Source organism: Toxorhynchites rutilus, chromosome 3 (assembly GCF_029784135.1).
Source record: "Toxorhynchites rutilus septentrionalis strain SRP chromosome 3, ASM2978413v1, whole genome shotgun sequence".
Classification (NCBI taxonomy): Eukaryota; Metazoa; Arthropoda; class Insecta; order Diptera; family Culicidae; genus Toxorhynchites; species Toxorhynchites rutilus.
In genome coordinates this window covers 96,575,318-96,591,768 of record NC_073746.1, presented here as the reverse complement: position 1 = coordinate 96,591,768, position 16,451 = coordinate 96,575,318, and the positions used below count along the sequence as shown (strand labels likewise).

The 16,451-nt window shown below is 39.7% G+C and overlaps 1 protein-coding gene across 1 annotated transcript in view; it reads left to right on the top strand.

Annotated features, from left to right (window-relative positions):
• Nucleotides 1–15,644, top strand: part of LOC129776042 (netrin receptor unc-5-like) — a 413,378-nt gene extending 397,734 nt beyond the window's left edge. Inside the window, exons 10-12 of the mRNA XM_055781415.1 lie at nt 7,638–7,971; nt 8,174–8,481; nt 14,226–15,644. Coding sequence (XP_055637390.1) covers nt 7,638–7,971; nt 8,174–8,481; nt 14,226–15,157 — 1,574 coding nt within the window. The 3' untranslated portion in view covers nt 15,158–15,644. The remainder of the gene's footprint in view (nt 1–7,637; nt 7,972–8,173; nt 8,482–14,225) is intronic.
• The last annotated feature ends 807 nt before the right edge of the window (nt 15,645–16,451 follow it).

Genomic DNA, 16,451 nt, shown 5'->3' with positions numbered 1-16,451 from the left:
TGCTGTCAAACTCGAAGTCGTGTTTTTCGATTCAACGAAAATGGAGGTGAACCAACGCGAGTCGAGAGAACAAATTCTTTCCAAACACCTGGAATTTCCTGACCTGTCGCACCGGCAGTTGGGAAAAATGTTGAACATTCACCATTCAACCGTCTCCAGAGTGTTAAAGCAAATCCCAACGTCTCAAGCCGTGATTTGGCTAAAAAGATCGGCATGTCGCAGAGCTACGTCCAGAATGCAAAGAAGAGAGCTGGACTACATACATACAAGGTACAGAACTTCCCAAACCGCGATGAGCGGCAACAATCGACGGCTAAAACTCAGGCACGGAAGCTCTACGAGAAGATGCTGACAAAATATGGCTGCTGTGTGATGGACGATGAAACGTATATAAAAGCCGATTTTAAGCAAATTCCGGGGTTGGAGTTTTTCATCGGCAAGAGCAAGTTCGATGTGGACGACAAATTTAAGAAGAATAAAATGTCGAAGTTCGCCTCCAAATATCTCGTTTGGCAGGCCATCTGCTCTTGCGGACTGAGGAGTGAGCCTTTCGTGACAAAGGGCACAGTAAATGGCGAGATCTACAAATCTGAGTGCTTCGAGAAGCGCCTTTTTCCGTTCTTGCAGCAGCACGATGAAGCTCCACGGTTTTGGCCAGATTTGGCATCATGCCACTATTCTAAAAATGTCCTGGAGTGGTATGAGGCCAATTCTGTCCATTATGTTCCAAAGGACATGAACCCGCCAAACTGTCCGGAGCTGCGCCCGGTGGAGCAGTACTGGGCAATAATGAAGCGGGAACTTCGGAAGAGCAAGAAGACAGTCAAAGACGAGAAGGACATGTTAAGAAAATGGAAAAAAACTGAGAAACTGGTACCGGATGACACTGTAAAGACTTTGATGGAGGGCATCAAGCGAAAATGCGTTCAATTTTACACTCAAGGCTCCATCGATTAACTTTTCTTTAGATTTTTGAAGTAAATATATGTATAAAACTACCCTAAAATTTTGGTTTGATTCTAAACATTATAAGAAAATTGAAATTACATTTTCGGTGTCGCAATAATTTCGTATTCGCCCTTTATAGACTATTTTCGTTTATAGTCATATACTGAGTTCAATCAAGTTCATTATTATTGCACTGTGAATGGCGTGACCTTGAAAATTGTAGCAATAGAGAATGATATTTATGAGCGGTAATGCGTCGCTACAGGGAATGGTCGTTATAGAGAAATGTCGCTATAAAGAAAAGAATTTCTATGAGATTCTGAAGGGACCTTTGGATATGTCGTTATAGAGAGATTTGTCGCTATAAAGATTGTCGCTATAGAGAGCTTTGACTGTAAGTAGGCCGCAAAGCTCGCTATATAACTGTTTCGTCAGGAAAGTACCGACTCTTAGAGAACATTCACGCCAGAACATTAATAAAAGTATTTTTAATCCCAAAATTTTTGAATTTATCTCCTAAAAATACCCTAAACTCGCTGCAAGAGTCTGGAGAACCTGATCGAATCTCAAATAACATAATAAATCGTCATGTTTTCTCAACTCTCCAGGTCGGAGTCGAACGCCCATTTCAAAAAATTATGAATCCATTTTTTGTTTCGTTGTTTTTGAAATAGTATGAAACATCTAAATCTTTCGATTTTTTTTTTTTGCTGCTGTCTTTCAATGTGACAAGGTAAAGGGTGTGTCATATCAAATTGCATCACGGAAAAAACGCTGTAGAAATTCGCCCAGTAGACCGATCCTTTTGAAAATTTTAGACAGTAAAATAAAAACTATTAAACAACTTTTGGCATTTTCTTTTTATTCATACTTCGAGCCCAAGCCCGTATGCTCGCACCTTCCTCTTTACCCCGTCCATAAGGTTCTGTACAACGTCAGGTTGTAGTTTTTTTTAACAGAAATCCATTTTCTCTTGAAGTCCGGCTCCGATTTGACAACTTTTGGGTTCTTCCGGAGGGCCTGCTTCATAATCGCCCAATATTTCTCTATTGGGCGAAGCTCCGGCGCGTTGGGCGGGTTCATTTCCTTTGGCACGAAGGTGACCCCGTTGGCTTCGTACCACTCCAACATGTCCTTTGAATAGTGGCACGAAGCGAGATCCGGCCAGAAGATGGTCGGGCCCTCGTGCTGCTTCAATAGTGGTAGTAAGCGCTTCTGTAGGCACTCCTTAAGGTAAACCTGCCCGTTTACCGTGCCGGTCATCACGAAGGGGGCGCTCCGCTTTCCGCAAGAGCAGATCGCTTGCCACACCATGTACTTTTTGGCAAACTTGGATAGTTTCTGCTTGCGAATCTCCTCCGGAACGCTGAATTTGTCCTCTGCGGAGAAGAACAACAGGCCCGGCAGCTGACGAAAGTCCGCTTTGACGTAGGTTTCGTCGTCCATTACCAGGCAATGCGGCTTCGTCAGCATTTCGGTGTACAGCTTCCGGGATCGCGTCTTCCACACCATGTTTTGCCTTTCGTCGCGGTTAGGAGCCTTCTGAACCTTATATGTACGCAGGCCCTCCCGCTGCTTGGTCCGCTGGACGAATGAACTTGACAAATTCAGCTTATTGACGACATCCCGGACCGAACTTCTCGGATCACGTCTAAACTGCTTAACTACGCGCTTGTGATCTTTTTCACTGACGGAGCATCCATTTTTGCCGTTCTTCACCTTCCGGTCGATGGTTAGGTTCTCGAAGTATCGTTTTAGTACTCTGCTGACTGTGGATTGGACGATTCCCAGCATCTTACCGATGTCCCGATGTGACAACTCCGGATTCTCGAAATGAGTGCACAGGATTAATTCACGACGCTCTTTTTCGTTCGACGACATTTTTCCAAATTTACGAAAAATTTACAGTGAAGCATGGCCAACGTGATCTATACACTCTTATCAGATTATAAGCGAAAGCTGAAGATATAATTCCTAAAAATTTAATTTCTACAGCGTTTTTTCCGTGATGCAATTTGATGTGACACACCCTTTACTACATACTTTTCCACCAAGCTTACAAGCAAAACTTACAAGATGATCGTTACCGTTTACAAATGTTCTGTATGAGACTAATCCTTTGTTAAGAACCTCATTATCAGCTTATTCGCTCAAAATAAACGTTGCATCCTCTTTGGCAATTTAAAGTGGAAGCATCTGGCAACCCCATAACTTTTGACAGAGATGTCAGATTAACAAATGTCATACCGCGTTGGAAGCGTCATTTCAGTACAATTTTAACCATGGAACAATACACACCTAAACAACGCGCTGAAATTGTTCAGCTGTACATTCAAAATAACTTCTCAATTGTGTTAACTAAACGTGCGTGGAAAAATAAAAATAAAGTTAAAACATCGCCTGGAGACAACACTATACGTCGATTATATGCCAAATTTATATCGTCTGGTAGTGTTGGTAATGCCAGTCATCTGTCCAGACAACGACCAAGACGTTTCGACGAGAATATTGATGCCGTTCGAGCCAGTGTTGCAGAGACTCCATCGACATCAGGTCGCCATCGTTCCGTGAATGGGGAGCGTTATCGGACAATGATAACCGATTTTTTATTGCCATTTCTTCGTGAAAATGAATTGGACAATTACTGGTTCCAACAGGACGGCGCTACATGCCATACAGTGGCTGCCACGACCAAATTATTGCGCGAAATGTTCCCCGGAAGATTAATATCGAAAAACGACGATTATGACTGGCCACCGAGATCACCTGATTTGACGCCTCCTGACTTTTTTTATGGGGATATTTAAAATCCAAGGTATACACTGGTAAACTAAGGACCCTGGCTGCGCTGAAAGACAATATCCGACAAGAAATTGCTGCCATATCGGCCGAAACATGGAAAACAAAGTGATGGAAAATGCCGAAAAAAGGGCACATTTTGCGGTCAAGGCCAGAGGCGGTCATTTACGAGATATCATGATCAAAAAGTAGTTAGAACAAATCTCCTTGGACCAAAATAATTGAATTTGAAAAAAAAAATTAAAATTCCACTTCTTTACTTTGCTATTGCAAAAACAAATCCTTCCACTTTAAATGGCCCACCCTGTATAAACATTACAGATCTGTAGAAATGTGTAGATCATGATCAGAAATTTTACCACAAGGATTTTTTTTTTGGCTACATCAAAAAACTTTATGGGAACCAACCCAATAAAAGTTTTCGCTTTATATGCTCCATTTACAAATTAATCTCGTTTTTTTAACACTTTGCGGACCGCTCACGAGATTTCTCTTTTTCGCGTTCCTTCTTTACAGACTTGTGTGAAATCAGCGGATAATAGTTTTTGTTGCGTGCAAGTTTCTGTTCAACGTCTTGCTGGATTTAGTGAATAATGAATTATTTCAATTGAAATAAATTGATTGTTTATCAAGTAACAACCTTCAAAATCATGCTCATCAGATAGAGAATTGAATCATTCATCTTTCCACATAATTCATTTTTTTCTTGATCGTGACAGAGAAAAGTTATAGACTGAAACGTGAGCATGGGTCAATATAGGAATGTTTACAGAATTTTGAAGATAAAAAAAAAGTTATTCGTATAGGGTTATTGAAGTTATTTTACCTATCATCCAGCCACAATTTTATTAATCGAATAAGCCAGATGGTATGGAAGAAATTAATTGTGTTAAAGAAAATTGAAAAAAAGTTATTTGAAAGGACCCAAAACACATTCTCGAGATAGTACTTATTCCATGTACAATATTTTTATCTATCTTTAGCAAAATTTCCATTGGTCGGAAAAGGGTCTAGAAAAAGTTATAGCCCGAAACCTATACAACTTGTATGGGGGAAATAAATTAATTTAAGAAAAAATGAAAAAAGTTATTTGAAAGGGCCCAAAACACATTTTTGAGACAATACTCATTAGATAGAGAATACTTTTATCCATCTTCAGTCAAATTTTCGTTGGCCGGAAAAGAGTCTGAGAAAAGGTATGGGCCAAAAAGGTATACAAGTCGTAGGAGGGAAATTAAAAATTTTTTCGTAAATGGAAACAGATTTTATTTACACTCGAAAAAAAAGAAGAAATAGAGTGCGAAGTTGAAATTTTAGGCGATTTTTGAAATGCTTTAAAATCAACGTCATAAAGAAATATCAACGCATAAAGATGGGATATAAATCTCTTTAAAGCATAATTTACATGAATTTACATGGAATATTCTACAGAGAAAATTGTATTTCGATGTATGTAGATGTAGTGGATAAAAATATCGGGAAGAAATGAGAAATCGATTTCATTCTGTTTTTTTCAAAGATAGCGAATCCAATTAACGTTAACAGCTATCTTTCATTTGATTTCTAAAACGTTGTTGTGGACCCTTCAGTACAATAAGGTTTTTTACGCTGTATTTTTAACAAGGTTTTTTTACGCGGATTTTCCACTTAACGCGGGTTTTTTTTGCGCGGATTTTCCAATTAACCCGGTTTTTTTTTGCGGATTTCCCAATTAACGCGGGGTTTTTTACGCGGATTTCCCAATTAACGTGGTGCGTATCCGCGCGTGAGAAAAATCTGGGTGTACTAATTTTATGTGTGTGGAAGCGGGTGTGTCCGCGGATTTTAGAGAAATGGTAAAAAAGGAAATTCCACTGTCGCCACGGCCAAAATGGTCGAATTGCACTGCTGCCCTATCCACCGTATTCTCCAGATTTGGCCCCGCGCGGCTTTTTTTTGTTTCCAAACTTGAAAAAGTCACTCGCTGGGCAGAAATTTTAGTCGAATGAGGAGGTCATCGCCGCCACGGAAGCCTACTCTGCAGATCTCGAGAAAACGTATTTTTCAGATGGATCAAAGAAGTTGGAGCATCGCTGGGTCAAGTGTATCGAGCTTAAAGGAGACTATGTTGAGAAATCAATCGTCACTTTTCCAGAATATTTGTTTGTTTTTGTAGGCTAAATACTTATCGGACTGCCCTCGTAATCGTGTCCAAATTTGTATATGCAGATCTATGTTCCACTGTCACATCACATGCAGCAGAAGCAATTATATAGAGTTGCATTGTCCTAATAAATAAGGAGTGTGAAATAGTTTTTGATAGTTGATGTAGGCCATACTAAAGTCCCAGTGGTCAATTATGACCATAGCTACGCCAAAGATAACCTGATCTCCGCAACCATGCGTAATTTACTTTCCCTGCTGATCCGCTGCCAGAATGTGTTGGCGTTCTCCTTCTGGTTATTTTCATTATTCTTTTCAATATTTTTATATATTTCTGCGTTATAGTACAGCTGAGCATAATTGCAAGAATAATAACACGTTCTCATTTTTTTTTAAACCCGGATGGCTAGTCAGTGTTTAGTCTATGTTGTCCAACAGTTAAGAGCTTCTGTACATTCCTAAAACATTGGTCTTCGATTTTTACGCGATTTTTCGTTTCATTTGTAGATACTTGTTCCCAAATAAAATTACTTTAGAAATTGTCAATAAAGATATGTTATGCTCAAATATTCCGAACTCTGCTTGAATCATTTACGAAACTATGATTGTATGCCTTTAAAACCCATTTTTGTGTTCGATTCCTGCTCAATCATTTTTTTCCTCGTTAGAAAAAAGAAGCAAAAACTTGCTAGCAGGAAAAAAAACATTCATCATCATCCAAATGAGCAGCAGTGGTTCATGATACAGTTCTCGAATGGCGAGCAATAATTTTCATTCATTTCCTTCTCCCTCCGCTCGCCGATGCTGAGCTATCATAATCAGCATAATGGAGCAGATCCAGTTGGTGCATAGAGCATCATTCCATTTCTCCCGAGGATATGGCCCGCTTTCCACCGACGGGCACACATATAGGAAATGCGAACGGCTGCAAAAAATGACGTGAATCGATGAACGATGATTTTGTAGTTCCACTAGCAGAAATGGCAGTGGTATTTGCTGGGGAAGGATCAATATTAAAAAAAAAAAAAATCTGGAAAGCATCAGACCTATTGTTCGCATGTGTGTTTTTCAGTGGAGTTGCCGTATCACTTCTGCTGCGGAGCAGGCATATTTTTCGCTGACTCTAAACCGACATAGTCAACTTGATGTGGCGTTTGAGTGACGACCTGTCTGGTATTCTGGTGGCTGCATGAGATGCGGTGTGTTCGATCCGAACATTCGATTTTGCAGTTATCGAACTTCCGTCTTCGAAATAAATTCTAAATAATTTGCTTATCACAATGCAGCCGAATCCCTACCATGTATCTCGATTAATCTACAATAAAACTCCTCCGATAATGTGACAAGAGAAGAAAACCAAACAAAGCGGTATCCTCTTATCGAAACAAGAATCTCCTTCAGTACGAAAGGAAAACTTAACTCAAGAATCATTTGCACACAATGTGAATGGTGTGTTCTTCTGTTTGTTTGCAGCGTCCTTTTAAGGGTCCATTGTTTCCATTGCGCCATCGTTTTTTGCTCTTAACCATTCATGGTTCAAGAACAACGTCGCGGAACTCTCTGTAAATAGCATTGTACGGGGACAACAGATGGACCCACGAGTGAATCTCGTGTACAGGTGATTCTACGGATTTTCATGGAAACGAAAAGGACGAAATACCCGCGAAGATAACAACACATATGTTTGAATGTAACTGTCAATACGTAGAGTCTCTAAAAACTGTTTCCCGTCATTTGTTTCATTCCAGCGTCGGATTGGATATTCTATCTCGGTCTCGGATTCATCGTTACGCTGTGTGTCACCTTTTTCGTGTTCCTAATTCACGTTCGTCACAGGCAGAAGATACCTTCCTACAGCATCACTAGAACCTCCCCGGACCAGCACACGTACACACACGAATTCCAGAAAAAGTTGACCCACAATTCGAACACGCCCGATATCAACATCCGAGTGAACAATTACGAGTACTCCAACGGAAGCACGATGGAGGCTCCGAAGCTTCCCGGCCAAAATGTCCCCCTGCTGTTGCCCCGATCGGTGTCTTCAGAGCACCACTATGATGAGCCCCAGTTTGCCTCGAGGTTTGTTCTCAATTCCACTAAATACAACATTCATAAGCAATAAGTCTACCGAAAAGTGCCTGCATCCCTTTTTGCGATGATAACAAGCTCCACTAATAATCATAATCATCATCACCATCATCTGCGATCACTTCATTATATCAGCGTGTACAGAGAGCAGACTAATCAGAGGGGCTAATTGAATTGGTTTTCGCCATTGCAGCTATTCAACGCCAATCGATAGTAAAAACCACGAGAACGCTAATTTATATCACCAGCAGAAGTTGCAGCAGAAACAGCAGTTACAGCAACAGCTGCAGCAGCAGTATCAGCACCAATTGTACCAACCGAATCATCACCCATCACCATCCCCGCACGGCAGCCTCCAGGGACAGCAACTCTCTGTAATGGCTGTGCAGCAGCAACAACAGCAACAGCAGCACCAGCAAACGCTTCAAAGCCAAACATCACAGAAGGGTGGACAGTATGTCAGTACGGAATCACTGGCAACTAATAGTAATACTAATACTTGTAAGTAATCTGATTTTTGTTTATTGACGTAGGACTACGTCTTTCATTTCTGTACCGGGGTGTGAGTTGAGAGTTTCGAAAACGAGAGAGTGACGCTGGACTGCAAGGTTTTGAACGTTAATACCTCTTTACCGCCTGAATGGAGTAGTATAATAATCACTTCATCCGAAAGAATAAATGTCAACGAATTATATGATTGTCACTTATTGGTCCAAAAAATCGTTTCAATAACTTAAAAATTGTTTTTGAAAGCAAGCTATTGAAATCATAACAATCTAGCTCATTGATGATTGGTGATCGCAATGTGTCCCCGAACACGGATGCAAAATCTAAGCACCTGGAGAAACCGTCATAGCGAGTACTTCCACTCGCATCAGTTTCTGTTCTGCTTTCGCATGGAACAGTCGTGAAAAATTGTTTGGGTGTGAATGCGTCCGAGCGAAGGAATATTCGCACCCATTTACGCATTCGGCTTGGTGTTCCCGTGATGCAATCCAATACCATCAGTTTCTGTTTTGCTTTCGCATGGAACAGTCATGAAAAATTTCCACATCACGATAAAAACGAAATGAATTTTATGCAAAGTTATATAGACTTTATTTGGTTTTCACCGTGAAATGGCGCCCTCAGTTTCTATTCTGCGTATGGAGTGATCATGAAAAATCTCGTGTCATTCTCACGAAAACAAAAATTAATCATGTATCAAACATCTTCAGTTGCTTTTACAAGGCCACTCAAATTCCATCGTGTCGTTTCGGGACCACCAACAAGTTCGAAAGAGTTGAATTTTATGTTAATAACAAATCCATACCTATACTCATCCATCCACACACTAACAAGAAAAACCTTCAGCAATTTTCCAACATATTCATTCATTTATGCATTAAGAATTGATCAGATCCAATTTCAAATAAATGATTGCCGAGCAAACGGTAGTCCTACGTCTACCTTGCGGTTAAATCAAAGATATAACCCACTTCTTGTATTTTTCAAATATTAGGCTGTCAAAAAAGTCCTGCGGTATTTCCGCGAGGTGTCGTTGTAAGCGCGTAGTTCTAGTTGTATTAATTGTATCGAGTCATACTATAGCTTGTTGGAAAGGTATTTTATATATAATATAGTTCTTGACCGTGTTTTGTTTGGTTAAGTCGTTCGTGAGTTACAGTGTCGCAAATATGGAGCAAAATAAAGAGAAAATCCGACATATTTTACAGTATTACTATGACAAAGGCAAAAATGCATCTCAAGCTGCCAATAAAATTTGTGCAGTTTATGGACCCGATACAGTTTCCATTTCCATCGCACAACGATGGTTTCAACGTTTTCGTTCTGGTGTAGAGGTCGTCGAAGATGCGCACCGCTCCGGAAGGCCTGTCGTCGAAAATTGAGACAAAATCGCTGAATTAGCCGAGAAATACCGGCATAGTAGCAGCCGTAGCATCGGCCAAGAGCTGGGGATAAGTCATCAAACCGTTATTAACCATTTGAAGAAGCTTGGATTCACAAAGAAGCTCGATGTATGGGTGCCACACACGTTGACGCAAAAAAACATCTTTGACCGTATCGACGCATGTGAATCGCTGCTGAATCGCAACAAAATCGACCCGTTGTTTCTGAAGCGGATGGTGACTGGCGATGAAAAGTGGGTAACTTACGACAACGTGAAGCGCAAACGGTCGTGGTCGAAGCCCGCTGAAGCGGCTCAGACGGTGGCCAAGCCCTCATTAACGGCCAGGAAGGTTCTTCTGTGTGTTTGGTGGGATTGTCAAGGAATAATCTATTATGAGCTGCTTCCCTATGGCCAAACGCTCAATTCGGACCTGTACTGCCAACAACTGGACCGCTTGAAGGTAGCACTCATGAAGAAGAGGCCATCTTTGATAAACAGAGGCTGCATTGTCTTCCATCAGGACAACGCCAGGCCACACACTTCTTTGGTGACGCGCCAGAAGCTCCGGGAGCTCGGATGGGAGGTTCTTTTGCATCCTCCGTATAGTCTGGACCTTGCACCAAGTGACTACCACCTGTTTTTGTCATTGGCGAACGAGCTAGGTAGTCGAAGTTAGCCACAAAAGAGGCCTGTGATAATTGGCTATCCGAGTTTTTTGCCAATAAGGAAGCGAACTTCTATAACAGGGGTATTATGAAGTTGGCAACTCGTTGGGAACAAGTCATCGAAAAAAACGGCGCATATTTGACTTAAAACAGATGATTGTAACTAATTTTATGAACAAATGAAAATTCAAAAAAAATACCGCAGGACTTTTTTGACAGCCTAATATATGCCTGTTTGTGAACTCTTTCCAGAACTTCTTCATTCTTATCCACTGCTACAAAACTGATGTTATTTAAAAGTTTAATTCTCCCGTATTTTATAGCATGCGATTTTTTACTTGACTCTATTTATGTGGCTACCTTCAATAAATTAAAGGTCGCCTTAAACTCATGTATACGCTACGTTTTTAATTTAAGTCGGTATTCTAGCGTTTCACATCTGCAGCATATACTTATTGGATGTCGATTAATACATTTCAGCAAAACTTCGTTGTTGCTTTCTTTTGCATAACATCGCGAGTACAAAACTACCGAATTATTTGCACAGTAAACTTCAAATTATGAGGAGCAATCGTTACAAAAAATACATATTACCGCGGTATCGTACAACCAAGGTGTCGAGGTGTCGTACATTGGAATTCATTACCTGTATATCTTTCTAATCAAAAATCATTCTTAGCTTTCAAACGAGGATGTAAAGAGTATTTCAGTTAAGTTAGTATATTTGTGTATTGTAATAAGCATTTTTTGATAAGAAATTTTTAATATTTTGTGTAACTTAAAACTCGTAAATCCAAATTGATAAGTGGCACTTTCTACTAGCAACAACTCAATGTAACATAAAAAAGACTTGGTCTTACGTTGCAAAATAAGAATAAATATGAAATGAAATGATTGTATCTGTTTTTATAGTTTTCATGGTTTCGGGACCAAGGGCGCTATATTTTTTATATTTTTTCTTGAAGGCTGAGGATTTTTTACATAAAATATCTCAAAATTTCGAACAAATTTGTACAATTTTTAAATTCATTGTTAATAACATTTTTACATATTTATATATTAAACATTTTCCACAAATGTTGTTGGTTTTTTAGTGGTATATTTCTTCGCCATTTTACCGGTCATGTCTACGATAAATTTTGTGTAATTGTGAAACAAAATGGTCTCAGTACAACATTTAACAAACATTATTTTATTTTCTTCTATTTTACTTTGATAAAACGAAATACATGTACATTATTATTTCCGATCCGCTAACCTTATGAAGTAATAATTTTTTCTCCTGGTCATTTAGTAGCAATTGCTATACAACAAGTATTGCTCAAAATAAACAAAATACAAATTATTAAAAATAACTGTCACAATTAATAGAAATAGTAATATAGTCAAATGTGCAAAAGCAATAACATAATATGCTCGTTTTTAGTTCAAAAGTTCGTAGCCGGTGAAATGACCAATCATGGTACGTTTAGTGGTAATTTTTCGACAATCCTCTATTCGATCAAACAGTGCATGAGGTCTTCCATTGTCGCTAATTTGGAGTAGTTCTCTTTTATTTGTTGGCTTCCTTAGCTTTCTGATGGACGTTCATTTTGGTCATATTCGCAGAAGAGACGAGCTTGAGTAAACTGTTAAACTAATTACAAGTTTTTTAAGTATTATTTGTGATATAGTGTTGTATCAATCGAAAATGTATAAGGTCGGGTAGTCATAAATAAGTGCTCCCTTGGCCGAGTGGTTAGCGTCATAGCTAACATGCCGGGTGTTCGGGTTCGATTCCCGTTCTGGTCGGGGGAATTTTTCGTCAAAGAAATTTCCTCCGACTTGCACTGTGATCACGCGTATTCTAGAGCTTGCCACTCAAAATGCATTCAAGGCGTGTTATTTGGCATAGAAATCTCAACTAAGTACTAATAAAAATGACGCAAGTAATACTACGTTGAGACGGCGAAGTTCCTCTAGGAACGTTAGTGCCATTGAAGAAGAAGAAGAAGTCATAAATAAAATGACAACATTCAGCATTAAATTATGAACTGTCAAACACGTAACAACGTAACACGTATTGGTTTACAGCTAGTCATCGTGATTTTCAAGGAGGTTCAATTATTTTTGTACTTTTCATTTACCTGACGATGTTTCTAAATTATTGGAAATAGAATCATCCATAATGTTGAATATTATTGATTTTCAGTAATTCTCCGATTGCGTGAAAAATGCGTGGACAAACCATTGCGGTGCAAAACTTTTCGATCAAAACGCAATGAATTGGTTTTTTTAAACATTCAATTCGTCTTCTTTAATTTAAATGCAGATTCCAAATGCAGTCTTATAATTTTTCTGATCATGATCTCATGATCTGATTTCAGACTGCTATTTGAATGCTATTTCCCAGTTCTTGGAGACAAAAAAGTTAGGTTTACGGACTCTCTAGCGTTACATTGCGTGAAGGTGTATTGGAATAAATTTTTAAGCTTCGTCAATATTGAGACCCAAAAATATCTGATTTAAATTCCTGAGCAAAGGTGACAAATGAATCGTTTGTTTGGGAAACCCCATGAACGGCATTTATATCAAAATTCACTATTTGGCAGATTTTGAGTCCTTGAGGGTACCTAGATAAACTATCAAAATTTCACAAAAAGTTAGTTCTACGAACCCCCTTGAATTCGGGTTGCAAATATTCGTTTGTTTGAGAAACCCCATAAGTCCATGTTTCTTATTATAACCATGGGCAACGCTGCGATAGATAGTCAATTTCGTTCATTGTTTACATTGTTTACATTTCGCAAGAAGCATGCGCAACTCAACATAATCGGAATGCCTACTGATTAGGATTGTGACCCAGACATGTCCGCGAATTTTGAGCGTGGTGTTCGACGGACAACATAAAACAAAGCGGAAGTCAATGGAAGAGTCAATGGAAAGGTACACGAAAAAAAAGGGAGGGAAAGGATGTTGCAGCTGTGACATCACTCAAACGATTTTAGAGGCAAATCATCTCTCGGAAACCCCAAGCTGAGAACTTTAATTTATCTTGTACACCAGAAACCACATGAGAAAACAACGTTCGTTGAAAAACAGTGACCGAAAAAACCCCAAATGACCAAAAAACCCATTTCAAGCTTTCGTTCATCCAGTTTTGTCACTCGAAAATCTTCAAGAATCACATACGTGACGCCAACAGATTCTCTACCTTCCTCCACAACGTATTTTTGTATTCCTTATGTATTAAGAGTGAAACAAATAATACTCATCCGACCCCCTTACCACCCTTCCTCTTTCAATGCAGAGCGCAACTCAAAAACAGCCCCATTCATACTTGGTATGAGCATTATGAATTTGAATTTGATGGAATTATGTTTGCTTGAGAAACCCCCTAAGTTCATCAACTTTGAAGCGTTATATTTTGAGCCTATGCCAGAACAGTGCTGAATTTGTTTTTCTGTTCTCCGTCTCACGTGAAATAACGTTTGTATATGAAACAAGTTGAGAACTCAATGCCGATTAACACACTTTCGATTTCCAGGGGTAATAACTGAGAAAACCTGGGAAATCAATATCCCCAGATCTTGGATATAATAATTGCAATAAACATAAGTCAAAATCCATATTGTAACTTCTAACCACTAATTCACGTCCAACTGCATCCGAATACTAACCCACATCCCACTCTGTATGTATCGTTCCAGCTAACTCAACGTACGCGGTAGCAACGACGGAATCACTAGAAACCTCCAGCTCCAACGAAGCCATGCACAAATCGAACAGCATGCGTCAGGTCGTTACCTCGGAGGGCGGTTGGCTCGATTTGGACCATCTCCAAACATCGCTGTCCATACCGGAAGGTGCACTGCCAGAATCGCTTAAAATCAACGTTCTCCTAGCGGTTATGTACGACTCGAAGGATACGATTCTGGTCGAGAACCAAATCACCCACATAAGCCCTACGGTTGTGTGTGGGCCAGCGAAGAGTAGCTTCTCGAAGCCGTTGATTCTGAAGGTGCCCCACTGTGCGGAAGATATTAGCAGTTGGAAGGTTTCGCTTTTCTACAAGGAGGAAGTCACCAACTGTTGGAAGAAGATTGCCTCTTCGGAGAACGACGTCCCGAGTCCGCAGGCGTACATTCAGCTAGACTTGAAAAATGCCTACATAATGACGAGGAAATTGGGAAAATACATTCTGGGCGGAGAAAATCTGCTTCAGGACGTGATGGTTATGAAGCGTCTGAAGATCTATATGTTCGGACCCAGTCGGAAGCCAGAAACAGATTTCAATATTCGAGTGTACATCCTAGAAGACTATCCCAGTGCTCTGGAGCATTGTTCGATTATCGAGAGTCGAATGGGGTATTTTATGATCGGTCAAAGTTCTCCGTTCCACTTTCAGAACAACAAAGAGAACATGATTCTTCGAATAAACTGCTCAGGCGGATGGGCATCGAAGGCGGAGACAGCCACCCAAAGAATCCCGTTTAACCACGTGTGGAAGAACATGTCAATTCTGCACTGTGAGTTTATGCTGCATAAACTGGTCAACGAGATTCCCTGCCTAAGGGTGGAGCTTGCCGCCGAGCAGGAAAACGGAACGAGGGTGCTCATCACCTCGGTGGCCTTCTCGTGATAGTACATCCGGAGGGCACTCGAGAAGCTCATGACAATTTGAAGGGTGTTCCGGAGAGCGAAGTGGTATTCATCGTGTAGCCATCTCGGTATAGTGATATTAAAACCAAGTAACAGCGAGAATATAGTTGACTATGTAAGAATGTAACGTAGGAAAATATTTATTGATACAGGTTAGCAGTTACGAAATGTATTATGGTATTAGGCAGTAGATTTGTGCGAACCCATGTGCGGGACAAAAGCAGACAAAACGAACGAAATTGTTTATCGACAGTTGTATTACTCTTGTTGAATGAGAAAAAAAACCTACACACATACACAGGAAAGTAGTTTGTAGAATCGAAGGCCAAAACAGAGGAGGAAAAAAACAAAATTAAATATGTTCCATCTTTCGAACGAATGCAACGTGCGAAACGAAATTGTAGCTATTAACTAAGACTGATTGTAAGGAACAATAAACGATATATAAAGTGGATTATTCCATTAAAGTTTGAATTGTAAGATGAGGATATGATGACATCCCTAGTGTAACAGACCTTGTGATGCGAAGTAACCCACGGTATTCCATAGTTGTTTCGTAGGACTAAAAAGAAATGTTACTGATGGGATCTGGTTGAATTTATATCAGATTGATTGACTGTTAGAAGACTCATGGTAGGTACACAGTCTATCAAGTAAGTTCCGGAACTCAAACCAGCAACCATCTGGCCAAACGGATGATGGAGAACATAATTTCATAGTTGAAATCGGCTGGTTTTGGTTATCAAATATTGCAATCCAGAATGTTGGACTCTTCTGCAGGATAATACAGCGAGTCACAAGCCACTGACCAATTTTCGGCTGAAAATGTCGTTTTGTCTTAAGTTATGCGTCTCATACGCCAACGTGAAAAGAGTCGTTATTTTCCAGTCGTTTTTCAGTAATTAATCTTTCTAATTTTTCCAGAGTATATAAATGTCATCCATCTGTGGTCATTATGATTATGGATCTAGGAAATACTTCCTTGTTGATAGAAATCGTGTTGATCGTGTTTCAAGATGGGTTCTTTGGTAATCACATACGATGACAAGTCTGCAGTGAAATGTTTTTTTTTTCTGCCTATTTCCGCTGCATCACTGCATGGTGACGACTATATGCCCTTGGCCATCGTCATTTTCGTACAAGAATTGAGTGCCTTAATCGGAATTTATATTCTTACTTTTTTTATATTTTCGAGTAGTTCATAACCTCAAACTTGTTGTGTCAATTTTTTTTGATGTTTGAGTTTGAGTTTAATGAGAACGCATTTTTCTGGA